At 41.1% G+C, this 11,514-nt stretch overlaps 1 protein-coding gene across 1 annotated transcript; it reads left to right on the top strand.

Moving 5' to 3' along the window:
- The first annotated feature begins 1,345 nt into the window (after positions 1-1,345).
- On the top strand, positions 1,346-7,841 carry LOC131284758 (uncharacterized). The gene is made up of 7 exons (XM_058313618.1): positions 1,346-1,427; positions 4,122-4,589; positions 4,875-5,080; positions 5,554-5,767; positions 6,275-6,617; positions 7,436-7,560; positions 7,690-7,841. The coding sequence occupies exons 1-7, from the start codon at positions 1,346-1,348 to the stop codon at positions 7,839-7,841; spliced, it is 1,590 nt and encodes a 529-aa protein (XP_058169601.1).
- The last annotated feature ends 3,673 nt before the right edge of the window (positions 7,842-11,514 follow it).

Raw genomic sequence — 11,514 nt, 5'->3', positions numbered from 1 at the left:
ACGGTTGGGTCTCGTCCTGCTTTCCAGCTGCGTTTGCCATTGCTGTCCGGAGAAGCAGCTCATGGACATTAAATATTTCACCGATCCTGCGTTGCCGCTATTCATACTTTTAATTCTCCTTCTTTTTTATGGTGGTGATGCACTGACCATCGATTGGTCCGGTGTATGGAAAGAAACCGTTCGAGACGACTCGCCGTTCAAATGCGAAAGGAACGGAAACCATAGCATTGTGGATAACGGCAATTGATGGTGGCGATTTATTTATGAATGCCTTCGTCCACCAATCAGCGGGATATGGCACTGTCGGTGGGATACTTTTGGTGGTACTTTTTGCAACCCGGTTTCAAGCTGTCCTCTTGCTTTCGTCGGCATTGGATCGTTTCAAAAGAGACGGTTATAAATGCAAGTCAACGAAGCTTTACTCTTTTCAGCTGTAGAATTTTGTTGTTGTTTGTGTTATTTCGATTCAGAATACTTTCAGTGATTGTTTATGGAGTTTTCTAGGCAGATGTAGAGATAGAAAAAAAATTCAACAATAAGAAAAATTATGTTATGCTGAGCAATGCGTATTACAACAAAAATGATCTTACCATGTGGCTCTTTTCAACATGAAACAAAATTATTTCTTAATTTATTTCAACCTCATCAACATTATGTAACAACAATTTGGACATCAAAATATCAGTTTCTTATAGATCCTTCTTAAACTTCATGCTGATGCATAACAGTAAACCATACTTCATTGAAACGGATGTTAAAATTTACACCTTCACACCAGAATCCGTCAGCAGCAAACGATAAGTCGGAACACCCAAAGTAACGGTAAAAAATGAGGACGATATATTACCCAGCGTTTCGTGTCGGTCGGACCATGTGAAGCGAAAGCTCCCAGGGAGCGGTGAACAAATAGTGGAAATTATGAAACGAGTTTGTCCGAAGCCAACGCAAAACAGCATCGCACCAATGACGTGGGGACCTCTGTTGGTCGGATTCACAACGTTGTAGTGCTGACACGACGGGCTGGCCAAGTGGAGAGCAAAGTTTTTATGAAGTGGTAAAGAAAATAAAGTAAAGTGCAAAGAAAGTAAGTGACGACAAAAAAAAAACCATGCACTACGGAAAGAGGTGAGCGTAAGTTTTACGAACCGAGTGGTGTAACGGTGTTTCGGTGTACCAGGAAGTACCAAACCTCGCTTCCTGTCACGGCTCAAGCCTGATTTGCGTATTTTGAAACAGAACACAGATACAAAAAGTGGGCATTTCATGCAAAGTGACGAGTAGCACAAGATGGAAACGCGGCACCGTCTTTGAACGAGACAATGTGGATAATGCAAACGATTTTGTGATGACATCGCTGGACAGCTTGAAGCATCAATGCAACAAAGTCGCACTTGCGGCAATTGTGTTCCTACTGACGACAATGATCGGTGAGTAAAATTTATTTTTGTATCTGTTAGAAGTTTCAATCAACCACAGCGTGTTTCGATGAAATTTTAATTTTCCCGAGTTTTGAATTTTTAATATATTTTTCACCAAGAAAGAATTAAGAATTCAACCAAAATTAAAGGCACATTCCAACCTTCGTGGATGGGTCTCCATATACAACCATTTTTATGGATCCCACGTAGCAATTATTTCCAAGCAGTTCACAGTTCGGTTACGAAAAGTTTCGTTTTCCAAATTCTCTCTCCGACCCCAGGAGACACCGGCTAAAACAAAAACACTGGAATGGCTTCCAGCGCCAGCATTTTCTTTCTCTATTAGTGTGAATTTGCTAAGCCTCCGTTCACACTCCCCGGGCGCTCGTTCCGGGACCAGTCCATGAATATTCGCTGTAATAGTAAACAAGGTGTAACCGATAAAAATACGATTTTCTCACGCAGCATTTGGGAAACAAGAAACAAACCCTCGTTAATTTTATGCCGACGGGAAAGTTTTGCCGAATCGCCCTGCTTTCGTCTCATATGCATATTCGAATTGGCCGTTTGGGATGCGGCTTCGATGCTACAAGCGATATTTTATAGACCTTCGAAAGGTTGCTGCACTATGCTAGCTGAACTTCTTCTTTATTACTAAGCGATGTACTATCGAAGTAGTTTTTGTATAACATTTCAACAATATAATACTTGTTTTCCCACCGCTTAAGAGCCTTTGAATGTAAACACCAAATTTGTGATTCAATTGCGATGAAATCTATCTGATGGTCGAAAAACTAAAAGGAAGCAGGAAAGAAACCGTCTGCTGCTTATCGTTTTGGACAGCTAGTACAATGGGATTAAAATAACCGTCTTATACAACTGAGATGAAGATTTCCGCCCTGCCAGGAAATGTCTCATCGAATGGACCCATCGATAGAAACGGATTACTTCGGAGCTTTTTCCGCCCCTAAAGTAAATCGGCGGACATTATCTCTTTCGAATAAGCGAAGGAAGATTGTGTCGAGCCTTATGCGGGCGATGGCTGATGGTCGAACTTATGTTCCGGGTTATTCGGACGAAGCGTTGCCTTCATCAATGATGTTATTTGCTCAGGCTTCCATTTGGATTCAATGAATGATCGAATGCTACGAAGCATGGCGAAATGAACCTCAATATCCGGCTCAGGAAATCGTACCCATTTAAGCACATTTTTGGCCTTTCGGAGATTTCTCTGCTATCAGGAAAACAGGTTGAACTGGGTTTTCGGTAAACTAACATTAAGAGTATCGAACAGTAAAATGAGTAGAAACGGATATTGTTGTGTGGAGGTTTAAAAAACGTGCAATGGCAAAGTTCATCTCAGAGTTACCCATGTTAAAAAGATAGTCAAGACCATTTGTGAAACCCTATCCTCCTCGAGCTTGCATCGTGATTAGAAGCACGTTAGTAGATAAGCCATAGCATAAGCAATAAATCATGCCAAGGAGTCGCCTAGCTGTGGCAACCATATTTCAGAGGTCGTTTGGTGCCAGCTTTATCTGGTACGCTCATCAAGAAAACTAATTGGGTCTCGATGGTTACCAGGTAGACAGTTTAGGGGCCGGCTTACGGCAATCCTTCCTTATCTACCATCTTCGGGTGGTTTTTGTTTGTTTGCCGTATCACCCTGTCTACCGAACGGTTAAGGAATTTGTGATAGATTCGTCTGAGCTACCCTTAAGGGAAGAATGTAAATTTTGCTCCAGATTTCTCGACAAAGTAGTACAACGTTCTGCTTATGTTAGGCAAACAATTGTGGCGAGGTTAAAGTCTGTTTACTGAACAATTAAAACAGCAATAGTTCAATAAATAAGTAATCTATCTAAAGGATGTGATAAAACGTAATACATTAATGGCACAGCACACAGCATACAACATGAATGTTGAATTCGAAAAATTTTATGACATTTAAATTTTCACATAGTTCTACTTTTATGTTGGATTGTCTGCAAAAACGTTTAAGATGTTAAAAATAACATAAAAAAGTAATTTGGTTCATTTCATGTTCATAGCTCTTCAAATTTATCCCAAACTGTATTGCAAAGCCTAACAAGATAATGCTACAGGACAATACAGTCCTAATCTTTTGGAAGGTATAAAAAGATGAATTGAGAAGAATTTCTTTAAACATTTGAGCAACAGGTATAACATTTAAAAATATGGCCATCAGCAATGAATGCTTCTAAACGTTTCCACATATTTTCTACACCAGGAACACAACTTGGGAAACAAGAATGAATAGCTTAAAAAATAATCGATTAATGATATCAAGGTGATAAGCATTTTTGCAAACGAAACAACATTGGCATGAAAATAAAATTTGCTTTCCTACGAAGAAACGGACGTTCACAAATGTGGCATTGATTGTATTGTTGTTGGTATTGTTCTGAGCAAAAACTTTTGCATTTACCGCAAAAGCAATTGCAATTACCAATGATTTCATTCTACCTAAATATAACGAATCCTTCGTATGTAGCTTGAAAATTTATGACATGGAATCTGGTACTTATCTTTTATTACTTGTTGTTAGAATCATTTCGGTGATGTACAAAAATACTGTACTACCAGGTGATAGCCAATTCCATCCGAGGGCCGAAGGAACGTTGAAAAACGGAACCATTTAAACACTTATCTCTTCTCCATCTTCCTTTTCCCTATTTGTAGAAGTGCGAGAGCAGACGATGCTAACGGAACATCCGGTTCCCACGGAGGATCTACCATATTCTAAACAAATCACCACCAACAGTAGAATCCAATCTCCGACAATGTCATCATCCTCACCATCGACCACTTCGAGTGACCCACCAACGTCGACGTCGGAGTGGTCGGAATCTCCGTTTTCGCCGACTCTGCCAATGACACCCTCGCAGATGGCATGGCCATCCTCGTTGGCCGTGTCGGCTGAGAGTCTTCTAATCCAAAATGTGACATCGGCAGTAACGGACACGTCGACACGTCCACATCATGAATCCACGGTGGAGGAGGGGACGCCGGTGAGTTCAGTAACGACCACGTACGCGATGGCTTCCGGCGCGCGCTCCATCACCACCGCGTCGGGCGGAAGCTCCCGAGGACCGACGAAGACGACGGAGACGCAGTACGACGGTAGCAAACACACCACGTTTCGACCACGTAAGTTCGTCTCCGAGAGAAGGGTGCAGTTTGAGAGAATTGAACCGCGATGGTTACGCAAACTTGGAAAGATTACAAACACGCTATAATAATAAGCTGATTAGTTAATTTCGGCAGGTGAAGCTCGAGGAAATGAATTTAGTATAAACGGATTTCAAAACGACGCTCAATCAATTCCGAATTGTTCTGTGGAGAAGCTTTAGGTTTGGCCTGGTTTGCTTGACTAGTGGCTTTACTACGGCCTGTATGCTATACTAATTCGACCAACGTCACATTCCGTTTCAGTAATCATACCCACGCTACCTGACGTGCGACGTAGTCGAGTCGTTCATTCGATGCCTTATCAGAGCAAGCATCACCACGAGCGCCACTGGGGTCCATTTTTCGAGGAACCGGTCAACGTGACTTCCGGGGCGGCCTTGTCCGTCGGATATCATTTATCAACGGAGGCCATCCTCAACTGTAGGGTAGGAATGCTGAAAGATAAAACGGTAAGCATCGACGACAGCTCCGCCATCTCCATCATCCAGATGTCGTCAATCTTAAAGGGAAAAAGGAACCACAATAGGGTCGAGCTATCCCACAACACCCGCTATCATCAGACAGGAGCCTTCTTACCATATTAAATCGTTCCTGCGCACCTGGATGTTTATTCCTTCCGGACTGGGAAGGAGTCATCTCCGGAGACCTCGAGCGCGCTTGGCGATGAAAGTGAGGCGGGGACTAAAACCGATTCGAGATTTATGTGTGGGTGAATATCCGAGTGCCCCGGCAGAGGGCGCTATTCCCTTGGAGCTAAAATGGATGCAAAGGAGTCCGGAGATCCCGAACCCGAAAATTAATCTTATCTCTCTCCCCCTTAAAAGGTTCATTCATACGTGCTGGCATTTTATCTCCGGTTTGATTCTTCCTTCTATTCTTCTGTACTTCTTCGAAATGTTTGTGGCATGTATCGCCGGCGTAGGTGATGTGGATCCGCCGGACCACCGATAAAGTGTCATTACTCACCGTCGGCAATAATACGTACAGCGGGGACCCGAGGATAAAGGTCAAGTTTCAATATCCCAACAATTGGAGGCTACATATCAACCCGATCAAATCGGACGACGCCGGACTGTACATGTGCCAAGTGTCGACACATCCTCCGCGAGTGTTTGCAACGAATCTGACGGTGCTGGGTAAGTTAAGGGCAAGGGTTCAAATTCTTCTGGGTTTCCTCAAAAGAAATAAATAACCATTAGTAGCTCACTGTTGAATACACGACGTACAAAATTTTGGAGGTTGTAAATATTCATAACATCCTTAAAGGTTCACGAGAGTGATTTTATTTTTATTTATTTCTGTCCCACAGTTTATTTCATTTATTTGCATATTCTTGTAGAAGATTAAGTAACATCCAATCCATATTTTCTCATCTCCGTACGTTCTGCACCAGTGCGTTTCTCTAGGCATAAAAGTTGTTCAAATGTTAAAGCCTAGTTTTTTTTTGTTCGGGTGAAAATCTATCGTTGGATTACGGGAATAAAACCAATCGCATGTTCGATTTCCTTCAAATTGGTTCAGTAAACTGAGCTTTGCTTCAATCTCCCTGATGCCTTTTGTTATCAATAATTCAGATCCCAGTGAATCACCGATGATTGGGTTTGTTTCACCTTCCACTCATCCTCACTTTCTTGTCCGCACAGAACCCGCTGTCCGGATAGTGGACGAAATGGGCTACGAGTTCTACGATCGTTACTATAAACTGGGCAGCACGATAGAAATATCATGCCAAGTTTCGACGTCCTATCTGGCGACTTTGCCCCCGAGCTCCGCGTCAGCGTCTCAGAGATCGAAGGCATCCGTATCGGCGGCGGCTAACACTGTCGGCCATATATTTCCCCCGGGAGGAAGCGACAAACTAGTGATGGAAGGACCACCGAGGAACCCTAAAGACGATAACAATTTGACCGACGCCACGGAAAGAGGGTTGATTAGCTGGACCAAGGATGGTGCCGAGCTGCCGAATGATGTCAAGATGAGTTTTAGGTGAGTTTCATCCCCCATACCGGATAAGGTATATGTTTGTGTGTATGTTGATGTAGTTGGTACGTGTTGAGATGGTTGCGACGATGAGGTGTTACTTATCGATAATTTGTTTATTTCGTGATTGAGATTTACAAAGTGAGGCAAACTGCTTTTGTTGGTCATGATGCAAACTATCTTACGTAAGAGAGCGGTGCCGCTGTATGAAGGTGGGAGTGGTACCGCTGGGTGACAAGAGTCGAAATAAAAGCCCGGACTGTGCGGGGCGAGAGTCAGTCGCGAAATAGAGGTCAAACTAGCAGTTTCATTTTTTCTTCTCCTGCCGTGTATCCTTCTTCTACCTCCCGCTCTTTCTCACACAAATATGTTTTAAAAAAATAACAGATTTGATACCATGTTGAACGTTTAAAGCTACAATATGTTCAAACCATAAAAGAAGAAAATACCTTTGTTAAAGCACTAGCTCGTTCATAGGGCGCATTTGAAATCGTTTTTAAATTGCCTTGAAATATTCGTCCCAACGTTTCGTGATTCACACTCCGACGTGATTCTGACAAAACATCGTTCGAATCCAGTGTCTGCCGAATCCTTTCATCACATCGGACGATTTGTCGTTCGGCAACGGGCATCGAATGAAAATTTGTACACAATTCGCCGAATCGAAGCAACATGACTGTGCGTCATTTGCATTGTTTCCCGGCAACATGACTGTGCGTTATTCACATTGTTTCCCGGCCTCAATTGAACCCATCACGCATTCCTCGCATGGCCTTGTCCTTTCTGTCCGATGCTCTAACCTGGTATTCTTCATTCGTTCGCAGCGGAACCAAGCAGTGGCTCATAAGCCGAATTTCGATCCTGCAGGCGAACCGTGTCCACAATGGCGTCTACAACTGCACCGTCGCTGGCAAGCAGAGTACGTCGGCCCAAGTGCAGGTCTTGAATGGTGCGTGTGCTTAATACGATTTGTATTGGGTCTGGTTCAAACGGCTCAAGCAGCACAGCGATCCTCGGTTCTCGCAAGGGTGATAATGAAAATTTTATTGTCTTCGGATTCTCGGCTCTTTTCGCACAGGTGAGACGCCGGCCGCGGTGCAGCATAACTCTGGACATCGAAGGGAGGAGGCGTTCGTCCTGATTGGCATCCGCACGATAATGGCGCTGTTCTCGTGCTGTGCTCTACTACATCTCGAATGGTTGCATTTAAACAACCTTCTAAACTGTTAATGGCAAGGAGAGGACCATCCGAACTCACCTTTAATACTTTTTGCATTGTTCCTTAATGGAGAATGCACTGAAACCGTTTAAAATTAACAAAAATGTGTATATGATGCCAACCTACGGGAGGTTGTCCCGGATTGACGAGTTCTTACATCAAAATTAACTGATTTTATCGAAGATGAGTGAGACTTTGTCGTTTGCTATGAACGGTATTTTCTTTAAACGTGTTATCTTACTTTCGTTTAGACTATATTGACACACAAAAAGACGCAGGATAATTCCCATACTCTTTACAATTGAGAATCACACTGTTGCCGATGTAAAGTCCGACTCAAAGAAACAGATTGCAATGGAACTATCTTTCTAATGTGTTAAAACGCAACAATATGAAGAATATGTAAATATATCCAGTTGATAGGCAATGCATAAATAACTGCGAAGTTCTTGGCTTTTCCTTACTTCGTACATTATTTGATAGGTTTGAATAGGTTAGGAGCGCAAGTTTGTCAAAAACAAATTTATCACATCAATGATACTGCGTTACACATTTAAACATTTTGTTTTCCGCCTCGTCCGTGTTTGCAGTACCAGGGCACATTTTTTTGATTAATCATATATCTCTTCACAGTTTCTTAAGAGGAAAAGACTAGGTTATGACGTACCGAAAAAAAATTAGAATGAAGTAATTAAGTAAACTAGCTAATGTTCGATGTTCCAAAGCAATAATGTAAGTATCATTGGAGCAAGGAATTATATTAATCAAAACATACTTTAACTTGATACAAAAACATGTTCTCAAGTTAACGAGGATTGAAATCAAAACTGGATGAAACAAAAAGTCAAAACTCAACTACACAGAACCGCTGCTGAAATCCCACTGATTCCACCAATTCAGTTATGTGCCGTATGTTCCGCGAAGTAGTTGATCAACAGCCCTTCTTTATAGTTTTGTTGACCCAAAGAAAACTAAAAGTATCTTTAAAGTGGAAAATATATACCAACAGTGACTTGTGACGTCTCTGTGCATTTTAAAATACAAACTTGGCTTTTCGTATCTAGTTATAAGAACTCGGTAAGATTTCGGTAAGTAAAATAAATTTTGTAAGAAGTTTGAAATATTGGATTCGTTACCAATAATTACACTACAGAAAGGAAATAAGTAAATCGAAAATTAAACTGTATAGAAATTATCGGATGATCTTCGTGTTGTAAGGAAATCATCCTTCTTAAGCTACAGTTTTCAACTGTTCCATTCATCTAACAAAAGTAGTTTATTTGGCTTATTTAACAATCCATTTGACTTAGTTCCTGATTTTTGTTAATCCTGTTTTCCCTTGCATTCCTAGACGCCAGAGTGTAGGCAACTGTTGAACTTATATTTCCAATAAATTGATTTGTATTTCTTTGCTTGATTGATTTTTGTTTGCTACCAAATGCTTTTTCATTCGAAAAAGTTTTCCAATAATTCTTTTTTCTTTTTTTTGAATATCTCAAGAGAGAAACATATGTAATGTGACATATGTGACGGCTTTCGTACTTAAAAAAATAGCAAACGATTATAGTTTTTTGCGAATACTTTCGATGCCCATTCCCATACAATAACCGGTTTCCCATAAAATAACACATTTTTTGCGAATTCTTGCGATGGATTTCCCACACAACAACATTTGTTAGAGCGCATTTGTGGCCACAGAATAAGACCCTTGAAATATGGAAGCCAACGAAATGCATTCGTAGTTGAGGCACTCCGGGTTTATTTGGAATTGGTTTTTCGAAAATCGTTTCAGAGGTATTGCATCATTAAGCTTGGATCGCTTAACTTCAGGACAAACGAATGAGTTGAGCTTTCCGAACCGGAACTAAATTGGCACGCAAAAGGTAAAGGAAGCAAAACGGATTACGCGACACTGCTCAACTTTACCTTCTTCGACGCTGAACTTTACGCTTTAAGCGTTTTTTGTCCATTTCCCGCAAAAGACTGTTTTCTTCAAGCAGCAGACGCTTGAGTAAACGGTCTGGCAGAAAATTTTGCGAATCACATTTTTCTCGATAAAGCATATTCTCTTTCTTTCGTCTTTCGTTGCGGGCGTTTCGCGCTACATATTGCTATTGGTAAAATAAATATATTTCCACAGGGAGTTCGTCAAGCCTTCCCCGAGGGAAATTTATGCCATAAAACGGTGGGCCACGAATGAAAACCGGAACCACAGATTTTCTGCACGTGACCGATTACCATCTAAGCGAGATCCTTCCGAGTTCAAGAACATGTTTGGCTTCGGAAAAAAATCTTAGAAAGAAACAAATTTCTTGACATCGAAAGACTTTTTACAAACAGATTAGAAACAAGTTGTAATAAGTTGAGCTTATACAAAACTTCATCCAATCTCAAAATTTTTGTTTTTGGTTTCCCATCTCAACATACATGGGTTTAATCTCATCCATTGCTACCCTTCAAGTTAAGCAACCATTGCCAAGAACCAGATTAATATACTCATCGCATAATCACGGCGTAATGGCTCAGCCTCTGCAACAACAGCAACAGTTCAGCATGCAAATAAATCACTTCATCATCGAAGCGTAACTCTATCTGCTAAATGCCCCTTTCTATTTTCATTCCGATTTGAACAGATTTGAATTACATTTACAGAACGATCCCGTCCCACGGATGGTAGAAACCGAGCATGCCTTTATTTTATTTGTTATATTTTTATTCCGCTAGCTTCTTTCCTTACAAACCGGCAGGAGGAAAGGTTGAGCTGGTTCCTTCTGATTGAACTTGAAAGGATTACAAAAACCGACAATTAATTTGTTTTTTTTTTTCAACATTCAAATGATCTAACGCAATGCCGGTGCAACCGGAGCAACCCTCCGTCAGACTAGATATTTCTCAAGTCATTACTTGACAGATTATTTTTTCGGTATACGCCTCGTTCTTGTGGCTGTGATTAAGATTTTGTGCAAGCTCATAGCACATTGTGTTGTTTGCAGGGATGAGGTTAATCAAAGCATATGCTTAGTTTGTTTAATAACTTAGTTTAAATAGACTCAAATAAATTATTTCGATTTCACAGGTTCCTGAATACATGACAATAAATGTGAATTTATTACTATATTTCTTCTTCTTAATCGTTGTCATGTGTTCCTATCAGTGTTTGTATTTAGTAGAACTGATAATATCAAAAAAATATATTTCGAACAAAATAAAAACCGGTTTGCCCGAAAATTCGCAACACTCGCTCGTAGTATTACATACATTCTAGAATAACACACAAAACAGCTGCCTAGAAACGAACCAGACAGCATGTAGAAACAGATGGTCGATAACGCGCATAGCAAATACTCTGCATTGCAGTACGGGAAAGCACAGAAAGAATAAGCTACACCGGCTTCACCCTACTACAAAAGCTACGCATGCTTCTGATAAGACTGTAATGAAATTCATTTGAATATTCAACCGAGTGTGCAACCCAGACCGTTGGAAATCCCCATCAGAAACCGGCAGATACAGCGCAACTCGAACCGTTTCGCAAGATTGCTTTAATTTTGCTCTCACTTTCCGTTTCGATAGCCTTTTGAATGACTCTTAATCCTGAGAAGCTAGGCTAATTCAATAAGGTTGATTGAGAGTTCGCGATAAGCCGAACGGAATACAGGCCGTGAACGCCGTGGAAACATCATA

This window comes from Anopheles ziemanni, chromosome 3 (assembly GCF_943734765.1).
Source record: "Anopheles ziemanni chromosome 3, idAnoZiCoDA_A2_x.2, whole genome shotgun sequence".
NCBI classification, from domain to species: Eukaryota; Metazoa; Arthropoda; class Insecta; order Diptera; family Culicidae; genus Anopheles; species Anopheles ziemanni.
Note: the sequence above shows the minus strand (reverse complement) of the source record. Positions and strands in the feature narration are given on the sequence as shown.